The sequence below is a fragment of the Teleopsis dalmanni genome, chromosome 1 (genome assembly GCF_002237135.1).
Source record: "Teleopsis dalmanni isolate 2A chromosome 1, ASM223713v2, whole genome shotgun sequence".
NCBI lineage: Eukaryota > Metazoa > Arthropoda > Insecta > Diptera > Diopsidae > Teleopsis > Teleopsis dalmanni.
Genome location: NC_051846.1, coordinates 114333675 through 114351757, shown reverse-complemented (window position 1 = coordinate 114351757; position 18083 = coordinate 114333675). Strand labels below are relative to the sequence as shown.

Below are 18083 nucleotides of genomic sequence, written 5' to 3'. Positions count from 1 at the left end.
AAATGCACCTAGTTCCCACGATTTGTTATCCGATGGACTTTGAACATTCAAGGCCAAGGGCACTCGTGCGAAATATGTGCATTACCTATGCTTATACTATTTAATGCAGCCAGCAAGCTGATATATGTATTTTGCCATATATCAACCTGCTTCACAAATTTGGTGACTTAAATGTATTATCACTGAAGCCATGCGCCAACTCATATTGTACCTGTGGGAACAACAGAATCGTCGCAGCGGCTTGCCTATTGCTGCAACTCACAACGAACACACGATAAAAGAAATGAACATAATGCTTATCAACCTTGCACAGTGGCGTGTGAAGATGATCATGTTACGTCTGGCACGCTGCTAGCGTGCGAATATTTAGTTGTGAGAGCCAGCAACATTGCTAAAAATATTTGATAACACAAATAAAACCAACAACAAAAACAACATAAGAAGCTAATTTAAAGTACTTATGTATACATATAATTAATATAATAATAATAATGCAATTACAATAATTGATACAATTGATTTCTATAATAAATTTAATATAAAACTTAACACAGTATAACAAACTATTTCTTTTAAATTCAAGATTTATTTTATTGAACAATTTTGTATAGATATAAGTATATGTGTGATATGTTTATAGCAATAAATGTGTTAAAAAAAAAATTTACAAAATATCAATGTTGTAAGGACATCAGTGTCAGTAGATAATAATAAACAATTTCAATAATTTTTGTTAAATATAAATAATATATATAAAAAAAATATGATATATAAGTTTATATACAGTATATATGTTTGATATCACAATATATATTATCCTGCGTTTGCGCTATTCAAATTTTTATATCTTTGGAATTATAATCATTTCTTTTTCTTCATTCATTATTTGAGTCTTTTTATTATATACAATTATATTTATATAAACATTTAAATTTAATATACTTGTTTAACTAATAAATACACGCATTTATGTAAAGTTTACAGTAGTTTATCATGCTTTAAAATATAATAATATTATTATTATTACATAAATTCATTTAAAATGGATTGGTATCAATATATTATATAAATTCAGAGGTTGATTCTTAAGTAATTGGTTATACTTATGTAAAAGTTTTCTCTATATAATTATTATTATTAATATATTGTATTAAACGTAAAGTGTTCGTTTAATTTAAGCAAAGAAATAAAATGATTTTTAAACCCGAAGTAGTAACATGCATATACATATATACAATATATAAATATAAAAATAAAAATATATATATATATATTTGAAAATGCAGCCCCACCTGATAGTTACAAAAAAGCCATAACATTTCCCCTATTTAAAAAAGGTGACCCAAATAATGTAGCAAATTATAGAGGAATAGCATTTCTTAATACATCAGCTAAAGTCTTTACAACACTCCTGTATAACAGAATTAAAAATTGGGTTGATCAAAACAACATATTAAGCGAATTTCAAGCTGGATTTCGAAAAGGTTACTCCACGGTAGATAATATTTTCGTCATTACTAGTGTAGCGCAAGAGTTTATTGCAAAAAGCAAGAAGTTATATGTTTTTTACGTAGATCTTAAAGCTGCTTTCGATACAATACAAAGAAACGTACTATTTTACAAACTAAGCCAGCTGGGTCTTTCAACAAAAATTTTGAAAATACTGCAAAGTCTATACTGCAACAATGAGTCAACAGTATGGGACGGAAGAAGTACATCGAGATGGTTCCAAACGTGTACCGGAGTGAGACAAGGTTGTGTCTTAAGCCCTATATTGTTTGCACTGTTCGTTGATGACTTAAGTAAATATCTTTCTGGTGGTGTTACGATTGCCAATATGTGCCTAAAGGTACTATTATATGCTGATGATATTGTGTTGTTTGCAGATTCTCCAATAATGTTACAAAATATGATAGATGAATTAAATAGATATTGCAACTTATGGGGACTATCTATAAATACAGACAAATCAAAAGTGATGGTATTTAGGAAACATGCTAGAAGATTGAGAAATGATGAAAAATGGTACCTTAACGATGTTCAATTAGAAGTGGTTAATAATTATAAATATTTAGGAATAAATATGAAATATAACGCAAAATTCGATAACCACTTGAACGAGAAGTTAAAGGAAGCTAAATTGGCTATTAATTGTACCTGGATAAATGTCTTAGGAAATCCGAAAGTGTCACTGCCCGTAAAATACAAAGTTTTTGAAGCCACAGTTAAGTCAGTTCTAAATTATGCAGCGCAAATCTGGGGTGTTGATAAATATGACGCAGTAGAAAAATTGCAGACATTTTATATAAAGAGAACGTTTCGTTTGCCGAAAAATACCCCAAATTATATGGTGCATTTAGAAACTGGTCTACCGACACTATATACTCAAACATTAAAATTGCATTTTGATTACATCAATCGTGTTAGGAATTTGCCAGACAATAGGATTCAAAAAACATTAGCGCAGTACCTAATAAATGAAAAAAAATTATTTTTTGAAAAATGGTCAAATCTGGCATCCGAGTTAAATATAACTAATGATTTGAGTATTAATGAAAACTGGAAAATGTGGCAAAAAAATATAATAACGAAACTAAGTATTGAAGAACGAAGAAATTTTGTAGAAACGGCAAGAAACAGTATATCGAGAGATGCATATAGTAAGTTGAATTATGATCTAGGTGTCAATAATTACTTTCACGAGCAATATGACCTAGAAACAATAAGGACAATCTTCAAAACCCGCGGCGAGCTCCTACGATTGTGCTACGTACCGCATGAAAGTCTAGACACGCTGTGCACGATATGCAACCTTAAATTGAAAGGCGATGTTATACACTTAGTAGGTGAATGCCCAATTTTTAAAGAACATAGATTGCTGTACTTCGGTAAACCCGCGCTCGATGTCAGTGAAACCATACGGTTACTGAATGGCCCCAACTGGAGATTGTTAACGGCGTTTATTAAAACTACATTTAAATATAGGCAAAATATTATTAATGAAGACTTTTAAATTAACTTATATAAAATCTATTATTTTTGTTAAAGTAATTTAATTTAATTTTTATGTTGTATTGAGCTCATAAGCAAGAATACCTATTTAATATTTATAAAAATTGGATTAATTAGTTATTAATTAATTAGCTATTAGATTAATCTAAACTTCCGGCAGACGGCTAAAATGCCATAGCTGTAAGCTTTATGTATATTTATTATAATTATATGTAATATAATTATTATATAACTTCGATGTAATAAAATAACTTTAAAATGAAGTAAAAATAAAGCTACTACTACTACTACTACTATATTTCCGAATATACAGTAAATTTTAAAGTAAATCCTATGCATAGGTAAATAATCATTTAATGAAATTAATTTACTGTTTTTAATTTACTATTAATTTAAACAACAAGCTAATTTAATTTATTATTAGGCTTTGCATTTAACTATTTTCAAAGATGTAAATTATTTTTTTATACAATTTACTGCTGCAAATAAATACGAACAAGACTAGTTTTGTCTTTATAACATTTAAGAAATCAATTTTTCTTTTCTTCAGTTCTTTTTTCTTTATTCGCTTACAGTTTTGGGAACATAACAAGGTACGATCCAATTAATTAACAGAAAGTCCACCAGCAATGATATATGTAGTAACCTGCTTGTTTTTTTTTCCCCTCTTTTTTTTCTCGCGTTTCGACAGTACACCCAGGCCACGCCACGCCCTTTGCCTGCGGTGTCAACACTTTCGTTTGTTATTACTAGTTTGCGAAGAACTTTCACTTGTACAGAATCTTCTAAGCGACCACTGTTAAAGCCGTCGATAAGTTTTTTTCTGTACTGTAGTTCTTTACGTTAATAATCAACGTAACCCGAATCGCACCGCTTTCGACAAAACCAAATTATATTTTGGTTAATTTTTATATTAAAAATGTTTTAACTTTTATATAAACGTTTAACCGCTGTTATTAGTCACTTTTCACTATTGCATATCTGTTATGTTAAATCACCACTCCGCAATTTGCAATGCACACAAAAAAAACTTTTATATTTTTAACACCAGAGGATTTCTGTCGATGCGATTTGTAAGATGCGTTAAATTCCGAGCCTTTGTTGTTTTACACTTCACCGCATTGCGTCCAAGAAAACCAAAACCAAGAGAGACCTTCTTTCTGATTCACTCACTTTTATATCGTTAACGATCCACGGTATCAGCTGTAACTGTATTAAAGTTCAACGACCGTTGATCGAAGCTCGTTAACTATTCCCACTGCAATGCACCAATGAAAATCCCGCTTTAAGGCGAATTCATATGAAAGTTAGGAGCTGTTCTTGTCTAAGCTTTGTTTCAGTTTCACATCTTTGCACAAAAGCTTTCTTTGACGTTTCTTGTGTTGTGCATTTGTTTTGTTTTGATCTTTCTTTTTTTCTATAAAATGTGTTTTTGTGCGATTTACGAAAATTAATTTAAATTTATTTTAATTAATATAGTTCGAACTATATTAATTAAAATAAATATTCAAACGGGTATTTCAAGGTATGTATAGCATTCTTTTGATATGGTAGCTTACACAACATCAAATTTTATTTCAATTTCAGTTTGCCAATTGTAAAAAAATTCGGTTGATGGCGGCAGTGGAATTCACGTTGTTGTAACATTAAAATTTATTTTAAAAAAAATTTTAATCGTTACAACCATATATTTATGGTACAAAATTTCTTGTCAAATCAGACCATCGACCAAATCTAGTCTCTAGCGAATGAGACTAGACTTGGAGGAATACGATTTTACTATAGAGTATCTGAGGGGAAACGAAAACTATGCTGCTAACGCATTGTCGCGCATAGACTTTAATGAAATAAAGGAAATAAGAGAAACAGGCAATAAAATATTAAAAGCAACTACAAGGCTGGGAAATAAAAACAAGAAAATAACTAAATTAAATGAAGAAAATAATGAAATTTGTAATGTCATCAAAAAATGTCATCAAACTTAAAAATATACAAAGCGTTCAAAGGTAGACCTAATAGGAACAATTAAAGGTGATTTAATAGCAATTAAAGGTGATTGTTTAGGTTAGGTTAGGTTCGGAAGGCGCGTTTTGACTGTTGTCAGCACTTCCACTCGAAGGCATATATTGCCCATTGTGATGCCCTCAAAAATTTTGCCGGGAGAGGTGAATTGTTAACCTTTGTAATCCTTGTTAAACCACTTAGTTTTCCAGATATAGTTGAGGAGGTCCGATAAGTTTGCTTTCATTATCACTTCCAAGTCAGTGAAAAAGCGATCCCCGAACCCAGTAGCGAGGCGTCAGCTTTTTGGCAAGGTGTTCACAATTTAATCAAAACAGAATTCCAACTATAACGTGTTCCCCCTACTTCTAAGTTTTGTCCTTTCCACAAGCAAATAGCATACAAAACCAACGAAACAAATTATTTAAATGTTCGCAGCCTGTGATCCACTGGTTTTTATTTACCATAAAGCTGTAGCTGTAGAAAAACGACGACTTACCATAGATTTCGACATTTTTACAACAGGTATCAAATTCTTCATATCTGAGTTGGTTTATTCATTTTATGGATTAAAATCTTTTTTTCAGAAGATCGTTTAAAAAAAGACATTGAATCAAATCTTTAATCACACATTTATCCATTTCTAAATATTATTTTTCACTTCATATTTCTTTAATTTCTCTCTTTACTTTTACTATTTGCTAGTATAAAATTGCAATAATGATTTTGTTTTGATTTATTTCCAACCTCTACATAAGAGTAAGAAACTCTCATGCATTCATTTACTCTTTTACTTTGTATTTACAATGCCCGGTTTAGTTTTTTTACTGAATCATTTGACCATATAAAACAGCAACCGTGACTTTGATTGTATTTGCACGCTTTGTATAAACTTTTGGTTCAGTTTAGTGGAATGAACCTCTCGTAAAATATAAAGAGATTTTCGCTCAGTCATTTCTTTTCTCTTTTGTATTTACTTTGCATAACATTGGAAGTGCACTTTTTTTATTGAACCGCTTGCACGCATTAATCTAAGAGTTAAGATTATTTTACGTACATATATTTGTTTGTATGTTTTCTGTTGTGTATTCAATATTGAACATAGTCCCAATGTGAATGTTATTTCATTTGCATGCTTTGTAAGCAACGCGGTGCAGTTTTTATTCTGAACCTTAGTATATTTCAAGAGGAATGTGTTTTCTCTTTTATTAATTATAAGCAATGTTGGGTGTATCTAACATATGTGTGATTTTGTTTGTATTCTACGTTTTGTGTTTATGTTAATCTGTTTGGAAAAGCTATTATAAAAAATGTTAAGTAGCAATATAGCGAGATTATTTACCTAATAAAAAAAAATCTAAAAAAGAAGCTTTGTTAAGGTGTTCAGTGAACACTCTGAACCATTCGACGCCTCGCCTCTGCCCGAGACATAGAAGTCGCTTAGTCTGAAGTCCTGGACAGAGACAGAGGAAGTGGTTGAGAGAATCTACCTCCTCTTCATCTTGGCAACTCCTGCATAATCCACTTCTTGGAACTCGCCACTGTTGGAGCATAGGCGCTATGGAACAGTGCCCCGTTAGTACTCCAGTAATCACACGAACTGCAGGTTTGCTGAAGACTAAAAGGTTTTTAAAAACTCTTAAATGCTATCCTTTAAAAGTTTATACTATCTAGCACATAAACTAGTAGTTTTATATTGAAGGTTTAAGCAGACTAGCACTTTAGCTGTTGCTTTTTTGAATATGTTGATTTGACAGACTAGCACTTAAGCTGTTGCCGTGCGCAATAAAAGGCGAGATTATTGATTTAAATCTGATCGCTTATTATTAATGTTTCAATTTATATACAAAATTACAATGCATGAAATCGATAAATCATCAAAATTAAAAATATGCATTAATTTACAGTATACAAAAAAACAAATAAACTACATAATTAACATATTGTTACATAATCGCCTGCGTATTTATTCGAATCACAGGATTTTGTAAAAATGAAACGAACTTTTAAAGTTGGAGAAACTATACTTATTATATTTGTTGTATTAAAAATAACTAGTATTTACTAGCAGCAAATTTAGTAAAACACAGCTTCACTCAAAACAAATTCCAACTACTTTTTTATAAAAATATCAATTGACATAATGTATAAATAATATTTAAACATTTCATTACTACTCTGATGAAATTCCTAACAATATTAACCAAAACTGTATTAATTTACAAAATATTTATTAATTGTTTCACTTTAATGAGGCCAAACACTTTCGTCAGTGCAATAACCACAAAAAAGCTAATATTGCAACATTGCAAAGCGTTGGCCTATAAACAAACAAGTAGCGGGATTTTGAATAGCAAAAAAAGAAATAAAGGACAAACACAAAAATTTATTTTAATTTTATTGAAGTTTGGCTGATCATACAACGCTGTTTTGAGTATTGCCAAGTACTCTTTATCAGTGGTCTTTGGAATAATCGAATTTTTATTTAATTAGTTTATAGTCCGTATTATAATTAATTATAGTCCGTATAGCAATAATTGTTAAAACATATGCTTATACTGCAAAATAAAAATACCAATAAAAATTATAACTACTAAACCTAAATAAATAATGATAACATAAAAATCCAAGGCGTAAATCTAGGCGTATTGAAAGCTCCGCGATGTCAAAAAATCCAGCCAGGGTGTACTCCTTTAGTTCGAGTGATCTTTCCATATTGCCAAACAATTTGTGGAGAGCACTTTCTACCGACATCCCTTGCGGTATGCGTGTTTTGCGATGTCCATCGTCCGGATACTGTTCTTTCCTTTAACATACAAATCAATTAGTCTCTCCAGTGTTTTCAAAATAAACGAGAAGAGACTAATTGGTCTGTAATACTTTGCAGTAGAGTGATTTAGCTTTCCCGCTTTTGGAATAAAAACCACCCTAACCTCCCTCCAAGCTTTAGGTACATATCCATCTCTTAAGCATCTTGAAAAGATATTTGCCAGATGAGGAACCACGCTTTCAGCAGAGTGTTGCAGCATGGCAGGTATAATTCCATTCGGTCCCGACGATTTGTAAGGATCAAAGAAATTAATTGCCCAGGTAACTTTATCTCTGCTAATAATATTTACGACGTCATTCCTAGCTGCTTGAACAGGATTTACCTGTGAATCATAGACAATTGAGTCGGTGCTGCCTGGGAAGTGTGTCATCATTAGAATATTAAGGGATTCCTGACTCGAGTCTGTCCATGAGCCGTCTGGCTTTTTAATACTGCTTAGAGTTGTTGAGTCTCCAGATAGTATTTTTCGCAGCCTTGATGCTTCATTTTAGTCCAAATAGTTCCGCAGAACTGTATGCCAGGAATTTCTAATTGCAGTTTTAATTCTACTTTTGTACACATTAAAACTAGCTTTGAAGAAGTTCCAATCCTCTTCTTTCTTTCTGCTTTTTGCCTTATTGAAGAGTTTTATGGATGTAGTTCTCAGCAGCCTCAACTCAGCACTCCACCAAACCGGTTGAGGTTTGGTTTTTGGCCTAGTTAGGGGGCAAGCTGATTCAAAAGATTTATTCAAGATACCCGTAATGCGACCGACCTCTTTATTAATGTTTGCGTTTCCTTGGCCAATTTTGACGTTTGTCTGAATTAGCTTTTAGCTCGCAAGTCTCGAAAAATTTGATCAGTCAGTATTTTTGGGATTTCTGTATGGTTTGGGACTCTTAACTTCTAGATTGATGTTGAAGTGTATCCGACAATGATCCGAAAAGTTAGATTAGTAGAACAAATCAAATCAAAAATGGACTCACCCCTACTGTTGGTATCACTGCTACCCCAGAGCTCGTGGTGTCCATTTGCATCACACCCAGCTACCAGAGACAGTTTTCGTGATTCTGCATAGGCAGTTAGTGCTCGAATGGTTGTTGGTGGTGGTTCTTCTTCGTCGTATGGAAAGTATGCGAACGTTAGTAGCAGCCTGGGCCTGTACCTTTGTTCACATACTACCGCTGTGAGATCTCCATTACTGTAAGAAAATAAGTGAAAAATGTTAAGATTTCTCTTTGCAACTATACAGGTTCTAATCTTACCTTGTGTATATGGAGTGTACAGATGATAGCCATTCAGTCCAAGTCTGGCGACATTGCCTTTGACAAGCCATGGTTCTTGAACAATTGCCACATCCACTTCACGTTCCGCGAAGTACTTAATCAGGTCAAGCAAGGCTAGGGTGGAGTGGTGCAGATTAATTTGCACTACCTCCAGCCTTTCCTCCGCTGGCTTGAGGCCTATCGCCTGGCACCCAAACCTTTAGAGAACCTACCATGAATTTGATAGTCCCTTCCTTTTTTAATATTAATAGCGATGGTTGATCCACAGCCATCAGTAAGTCACTACCTGTTCCGCTTTTACAGACAGCGATATTCACTATCTGCCATCCAGACGTTTCTAGCACCTGGTTCAGCCGTTCGATGAGTTTCAATATGACGTCCTTGTCCGGAACCAGAGGTGTGACCTACAGGGAAACAATCGGGCGTACAGAAAGCTGAGAGCGAGGAACTACTTCGAGTTAAGCTCCCTGCCAGAGTGTGCCAAAACTGCTGATTGTGCGCGTTAGGAAATCCAAAGACCATCCAGGTCCATCAAAAACTAATTCCTCACTATCAGCCTCCATCATTGCTGTCATCAGACGCGCCTCGACAAGTAGCCAATTCTTAGGCGATATCTTTCCATCAGGGTCGACTTTGTCAATGATGGCTACTTGCAGTTCCATTGGGGATTCAAAAGAAGCCGAGGATTTAGGAGTTTTTTGACTCCTTCTGTGTCTTTTCCTCGGACCGTGCCCTTTTTGTGGCTTTTCCCGACAAAGAGGAAGGCATTCTAGAAGAAGATCCTGTAGGTTTGGTCTTTGGCAGCAGCTTAATGCTGCTATTCTTGACCACGCTCGCTGGATCCGCTTTATCTGCAGCTGAAGCGATGTCCTTAACGGACTTTGCTTCCACTTTAGATTGTCCTTGTTCCGTTGATGAATGAGCTGTAGCGTTGTCCCTCTCGAACTTTGCTACAGCCTTTTCATGCTTCCTTATTAGATCCTTCGTGAAGGAGGAGGAGTCCATCGGGCTCATTTTTCTTAGATAGTAGACCGATCGCTTGTAGCCATTTCTGGCCTTCTGCTCCTTTGTTACTACCTTTCGCGGCTCCATCCCCGGCATTGAAGTCTTGGATGAGGAGGATTGAGGAGGATCAAGTAAAAGTTTCTCAACCTCTGGATTGATCTCATCGTCGGTTGCTGTGTTGATGCGTGAGTTTAGAAATTGAAATCTGATTTGATCTACTTCACCCTCTCCAGCCAAGGCTTCTTGCCTACCCAAAGTTGGCTTGGAGACCGCGCCCTGTTCATTGTTACTTATAGAAGTGTGATTTAAATTGAAATTTGATTTGGATTTGAAAGGTCACCCCCTCGTTCGACACCTACCCCCTGTACTGGGTATTCGACTCCCTGCTCAGTAACCTTAGAATTTTTACCTGACATTAGTCATATAAAAACACCTCTTCCCTGTAAGGTTTCTTTAAAAGTCTGCCACCCTACGCATGAAAAGACTCGGACTCGACCGCCCCTAACCTGGAGAAAACAGACGTCGTTGTGTGCCGCCCCTTTGGGGAAAAAAGACGCACACCGGCAGGTTTTAGTTGGTTGCTCATCAGCCGGCCTGTCAAACATGGGAAACCCTTTCAGAAGGTAGCATATCGTTGTATGGCTACCCCCCGTTGATGAAGCCCGACGATTCACTGCAGCGCATAGCACCCACACCACGACAAGGTACCTACCAAGTGGGGGAAGGTGATTGTTTAAATATAAGAATGAATAAAAAAGTGATCACACAAATATAAAAAACCTAAGCGCTAATGGAAAAATTCTTTCCACTGCTTGAAAAAATAGCAAGTGTTGAAGGTATAACGAAACTGCAGCAATCACTAGATGACAATATATTGTAACGACACAAATTTACAAAGTAAATTTCTGTGCTACATAAAACAAGAAGCAGAGAAAAAACACAGTCTGTGTGTTAAATAACCGCCACCACTACACATAATATATCTAACAACTCACTTGAAAATAACTGAAGGCGACTTAACTGGAAAATATAAAATTGAATTAAAATATTTATTTTGAAATATCATGGACATTACCTGTGATCCTCGATGCCAATGCACCGCGGGCATCGCTACATGCAATGTGCAAATTCTAAAAATATACGAAAAACAAAATTAACGTTTGGTTAAAACTTTTATGAATGGAACACTTATAAACGCAACAACAATGAACAATTATTGGCGAAACATGTTTAAATTTTAACAAATGTCTATTTTTTTACAATTATATATAAATAAAACAAAACACAAAACAATTTAACACTCGTGGTTGTTCAATTTTAGTTTATCTGCGTAAACAAAAAAAACACAAAACAGTTTAACATTTTTGGTTGTCCAATTTTATTTTTATATGCGTAAACAAAACACAACAAAACAAAACTAAGCACGCCAACATCAATTTTACTTCTTTTAATATTTCTTTTCTGTTCACATTTAGATAATATTAAATTCACAAAATATATATGCATATTTAATACCTTGTTTTGCAGTATTAATACACTTTATTTTTTTAATAATATAATATAAGTTAAAGGAAAACAAAACACACACGAAAGAAACACGGCGCGTAGTAAAAGTACTAAAAATCACGGCGAAACAGAAGAAGTGGGAAAACAGTAGAACACAAAGTTCAACTTCACGGCGAAGTCAAGTACAGCAAAGAATACCGGTACGCTACACCAAAAAGCTTCGGTATACTCGATATAAAAGGAGGCGCATTTCGTATAGTAGGGGACTTGGGTTGCGACAAGTGAAAGAGCAAGTACTCTGGCTCATTGGGCCTTCTGGTAAATTTTACCAAACTTGAAATTTTACTTTTTCCTGAAACAAGTACACTGGCCTATTGGTCATCTGGCACATTGTGCCACAAATCTGGTTCTTTGAGTCAAACGTAGTGTAAAATTCCTTTCCTGTCTTATATGTATATTTTTTTAACCTGGCCTATTCGGTCAAATAGTTTTTACAGCACGGAGGAAACGTTTTGTTTATTTTTTTTACAACAGCAGAGGGGCTTAAGAAGTCACACGGGTTTTGCTAAGATTCTTTTAACAAGGAGTATATGGAGAAGTGGGAAATTTTGGCATCAACATAATTTTTTTATTTATTATTAGAAATGTTTCCAATGAATTTTAATTAAACTTTGTTAATCATAAGTTTATGAAATAATAAAGTTATATATATAATTTATACATATAAATCACGTTCTGTTTTCTTCTAAAACCAACGTCTCGGCAAAATTATAAATATATTGTCACGACTCTGGACGACGGCTGAGGATACCCCAGCAAAAACTAAAAATTTTTGAACGTCACCAAAAGTGTCGTTACAATTGGCGCCCGAGCAGGGACCTGGTTTTAGAAAAGAACGAACGTTGAACAGGGACGTTGTTTAGAAAAGAACGAACGTTGAACAGGGGACCGTGTTTTAGAAAAGAACGAACTAGGAACAGGACGAGTAAGTGTACAAACGTTTAACGCAAAGAGTCATTAGACGGTACACGAGGTAACATGGTCAAAACAGCATGGATTTCGATAGCGCGTAAAGAGGATTTGGTTCTAATTCTAGAAGAAAGCAAGGTCAGTACATCAGGAACCGTTGAGGAACTACGGAAGCGTGTACGTGATCATCTAGCAACTGAGGAGTACACGGAAAAATTACTAGACATAATTATGGACATGGAAACTAAATACGATCGCAGTCTCTCACCCAAACCTCCAGGCTTCGAAATCGAAACTCCGAAAATACACATCCCAGAGCCAACCATGATGAATAGCAAATTTGAGGACATAGCGCGAATCGCCAATCAAGTGCGTAAATGGGAGGTACATTTTAATGGTGAAACAAGTCCATTACCATTTTTGGAAAATTTGGAAACACTCTCCGAAACTTATAACATTCCCCGAGACATTCTGCCAAGACTTATGCCAGAAATACTGGAAGGAAAAGCTCTAATGTGGTTCCGGAATAACAATCGGAAGTGGACACACTGGTCAAGTTTTGTTCAGGATGTTCGAGAGTTTTTCTTGCCTTCTAATTATTTAGAGCAATTAGAAGATACAATTCGGAACAAATACCAGAAGAAGACGGAGTCATTTCAAGACTATGCCTTGGCACTACAAGAGTTGATGCGATATGCTGAGTTAACAGAAAGACAACAGTTAAGTCGGATTTACCGGAATAGTAGACCAGAGTATCAGCTCCAGATCAAACCGCGTGAATTTAGCTCCTTGGGAGAATTAATCAAACTAGCAGAAGAATTCGAACGTCTTACACAACTAAGTAGTAGAGAACGCCAATGCACTCTTGATTGGTCACCACCGATTGCCATTAACAGAACACAGATCGAAAAGGTGGACGTGCGTAATGCTTGTCGTAGATGTGGGGAAAGAAATCATTTTGCACGAGAATGCACAAAGCCTAGGAGACTTTTTTGTTGGATTTGTGGTACTATAGGTCGTCGAACGTTCGAGTGCTGCAGGGAAAACCCAACATACAGAAATCATCAGAGGCCATCGGGAAACGCTTTGGGGGTTGTCACGCCAGGCGGAACGACCACCACCCAATCATCTTTACCCGCCAAATTAGAATCCAGTCACCCAAAACTGATGCAAGAAAGTATAGTCCAAAATCAAAGCATTAAATCGAATCATCATATCCAACCGAGAAGTAACCAGCAACCGGTTCCACCAGTCGCAAAGCGAGCAACAGCAATTAGTAGGCCAATAACAAATATACTACCAACGCTAAACATGCCACACCAAAGTAATTCACAACCACACTTAGTACCATTACAGGAAAAACCACACAAGGAGGCAATTCATAAATACATCGTAACTCCTCCACAGATTTCAACGTCTCATAGGGAAAGTCCAGAAGTAGGTTATCAACAAGCATATGCACAACAGTCGCTAGTTAACTACAATCAGAATACGCAACCACGAGAGCAAAAGCATCAAATCGAAGAGCATGACTTATCATCACGTCCAGCACTGCCACAACGTTTAATGATAGTACCGGAGTCATCACATGTCAATCATCCAGTACTACCAACTTCTACAAGTTCAGAATCATCAGCGCAAAAGCCACAGGGGCATTCACAAGGTAATTTTAAATCATCATCGCAAACACCACAGGGGCATTCACAAGGTAATTTTAAATCATCATCGCAAAAGCCGCAGGGGCATTCACAAGGTAATTTTAAATCATCATCGCAAACGCCACAGGGGCATTCACAAGGTAATTTTAAATCATCATCGCAAACGCCACAGGGGCATTCACAAGGTAATTTTAAATCATCATCGCAAACGTCACAGAGTCATTCGCAAGGTAATTTCAAATCATCGTTACAACCAAAAGAACTTGAGCCGCAGCCGCCATCTTCGGTTAATCAGCCACAGTCACCACGAGGAGCACCACCAAGAGATAATCACCAATCTGGTCAACCATCATCTTCGTCATCAACTACATCGCTACAGAGGAATTCTACTATAATACAGCCAGTATCGGATAATCGTCATGTACAACTTACGAATTCATTAGGTCCATTAGTTATCAATGTTTCAGATAGTAAACTTAACACGGAACTACCAAGCCAAGGAACTCAAGCAAAGGGTACAGTCAAGCATGACAGTCAACAAGAACCATGGTCACCACAAGAGAAATTGAACGTCATTAAACCAAGCACAAAAGGAAACAAGCCAGAGATTTTCACACAACGTCTAGGTACATTTAAACGAAAGGATAACCGTCATCAGGTCAAAAACCAAGATGAGTATTTAAAGATTTTCAAGTGTCCAAAGATTAGAAAAGAAATCGAGCCTCGTTCTAAAAGGAATATTAGTAACACAAGTATTAGCATGTATCATATGGAAAATAAGGGATAAATGGAAAATCAGAAATATCAAGTGCAAATTAGCCGAAGAGGGGTCATCAACGTGTCATTAAAATAAAGTTTTAGTTTAATTTCTGTTCTGAAGAAGGAGGGAAATGTAACGACACAAATTTACAAAGTAAATTTCTGTGCTACATAAAACAAGAAGCAGAGAAAAACACAGTCTGTGTGTTAAATAACCGCCACCACTACACATAATATATCTAACAACTCACTTGAAAATAACTGAAGGCGACTTAACTGGAAAATATAAAATTGAATTAAAATATTTATTCGAAATATCATGGACATTACCTGTGATCCTCGATGCCAATGCACCGCGGGCATCGCTACATGCAATGTGCAAATTCTAAAAATATACGGAAAAAAAAATTAACTTTTTGTTAAAACTTTTATGAATGGAACACTTGTAAACGCAACAACAATGAACAATTATTGGCGAAAACATGTTTAAATTTTAAACAAATGTCTATTTTTTTTACAATTATATATAAATAAAACAAAACACAAAACAATTTAACACTCGTGGTTGTTCAATTTTAGTTTTATATGCGTAAACGAAAAACCCAAAACAGTTTAACACTTTTGGTTGTCCAATTTTATTTTTATATGCGTAAACAAAACACAACAAAAAAACTAAGCACGCCAACATCAATTTTATTTCTTTTAATATTTCTTTTCTTTTCACATTTAAGTTGGTAAAAATATTAAAATCACAAAATATATATTATACCTCGTTTTAATTATTATTAAATTACTATTATATATATTATTTAAATAATAAAAGAACCACACACAAAACACGGCACGTTGTAAAAAAGTACTAAAAATCACGGCGAAGCAGAAGAAGTGGAAAACAGTAGAACACAAAGTTCAACTTCACGGCGAAGTCAAGTACAGCAAAGAATACCGGTACGCTACACCAAAAAGCTTCGGTATGCTCGATATAAAAGGAGGCGCATTTCGTATAATGGGGGACTTGGTTTGCGACAAGTGAAAGAGCAAGTACTCTGGCTCATTGGGCCTTCTGGTAAATTTTACCAAAACTTGAAATTTTACTTTTCCTGAAACAAGTACACTGGCCTATTGGTCATCTGGCACATTGTGCCACAAATCTGGTTCTTTGAGTCAAACGTAGTGTAAAATTCCTTTCCTGTCTTATGTGTATTTTTTTAACCTGGCTTATTCGGTCAAATAGTTTTTTTACAGCACGGAGGAAACGTTTTGTTTATTTTTTTTTTAACAACAGAAGAGGGGCTTAAGAAGTCACACGGGTTTTGCTAAGATTCTTTTAACAAGTAGTATATGGAGAAGTGGGAAATTTTGGCATCAACATAATTTTTTTTTATTTATTATTAGAAATGTTTCCAATGAATTTTAATTAAACTTTGTTAATCATAAGTTTTTATGAAATAAATAAAGTTATATATATAATTTATACATATAAATCACGTTCTGTTTTCTTCTAAAACCAACGTCTCGGCAAAATTATAAATATATTGTCACGACTCTGGACGACGGCTGAGGATACCCCAGCAAAAACTAAAAATTTTTGAACGTCACCAAAAGTGTCGTTACAATTGGCGCCCGAGCAGGGACGTTGTTTTAGAAAAGAACGAACTAGGAACAGGACGAATAAGTGTACAAACGTTTAACGCAGAGAGTCATTAGACGGTACACGAGGTAACATGGTCAAGACGGCATGGATTTCGATAGCGCGTAAAGAGGATTTGGTTCTAATTCTAGAAGAAATCAAGGTCAGTACATCAGGAACCGTTGAGGAACTACGGAAGCGTGTACGTGATCATCTAGCAACTGAGGAGAACACGGAAAAATTACTAGACATAATTATGGAAATGGAAACTAAATACGATCGCAGTCTCTCACCCAAACCTCCAGGCTTCGAAATCGAAACACCGAAAATACACATCTCAGAGCCAACCATGATGAATAGCAAATTTGAGGACATAGCGCGAATCGCCAATCAAGTGCGCAAATGGGAGGTACATTTTAATGGTGAAACAAATCCATTACCATTTTTGGAAAATTTGGAAACACTCTCCGAAACTTATAACATTCCCCGAGACATTCTGCCAAGACTTATGCCAGAAATACTGGAAGGAAGAGCTCTAATGTGGTTCCGGAATAACAATCGGAAGTGGACACACTGGTCAAGTTTTGTTCAGGATGTTCGAGAGTTTTTCTTGCCTTCTAATTATTTAGAGCAATTAGAAGATACAATTCGGAACAGATACCAGAAGAAGACTGAGTCATTCCAAGACTATGCCTTGGCACTACAAGAATTGATGCGATATGCTGAGTTAACAAGGGGACAACAGTTAAGTCGGATTTACCGAAATAGTAGACCAGAGTATCAGCTCCAGATCAAACCACGTGAATTTAGCTCCTTGGGAGAATTAATCAAATTAGCAGAAGAATTCGAACGACTTACACAACTAAGTAGTAGAGAACGCCAATGCACTCTTGATTGGTCACCACCGATTGCCGTTAACAGAACACAGATCGAAAAGGTGGACGTGCGTAATGTTTGTCATAGATGTGGGGAAAGAAATCATTTTGAACGAGAATGCACAAAGCCTAGGAGACTTTTTTGCTGGATTTGTGGTACTATAGGCCGTCGAACGATCGAGTGCTGCAGGGAAAACCCAACATACAGAAATCATCAGAGGCCATCGGGAAACGCTTTGGGGTTGTCACGCCAGGCGGGACGACAACCACCCAATCATTTTACCCGTCAAATTAGAATCCAGTCACCCAAAACTGATGCAAGAAAGTATAGTCCAAAATCAAAGCATTAAATCGAATCATCATATCCAACCGAGAAGTAACCAGCAACCGATTCCACCAGTCGCAAAACGAGCAACAGCAATTAGTAGGCCAATAACAAATATACTACCAACGCTAAGCATGCCACACCAAAGTAATTCACAACCACACTTAGTACCATTACAGGAAAAACCACACAAGGAGGCAATTCATAAATGCATCGTAACTCCTCCACAGAGTTCAACGTCTCATAGG

At 35.6% G+C, this 18083-nt stretch overlaps 1 protein-coding gene across 1 annotated transcript in view; it reads left to right on the top strand.

Annotated features, from left to right (window-relative positions):
* The first annotated feature begins 17969 nt into the window (after positions 1-17969).
* Positions 17970-18083, top strand: part of LOC119665607 (signal transducer and activator of transcription B) — an 8122-nt gene continuing 8008 nt past the window's right edge. The window contains exon 1 of the mRNA XM_038074832.1: positions 17970-18073. Within this exon, the coding sequence (XP_037930760.1) occupies positions 17970-18073 (104 nt within the window). The remainder of the gene's footprint in view (positions 18074-18083) is intronic.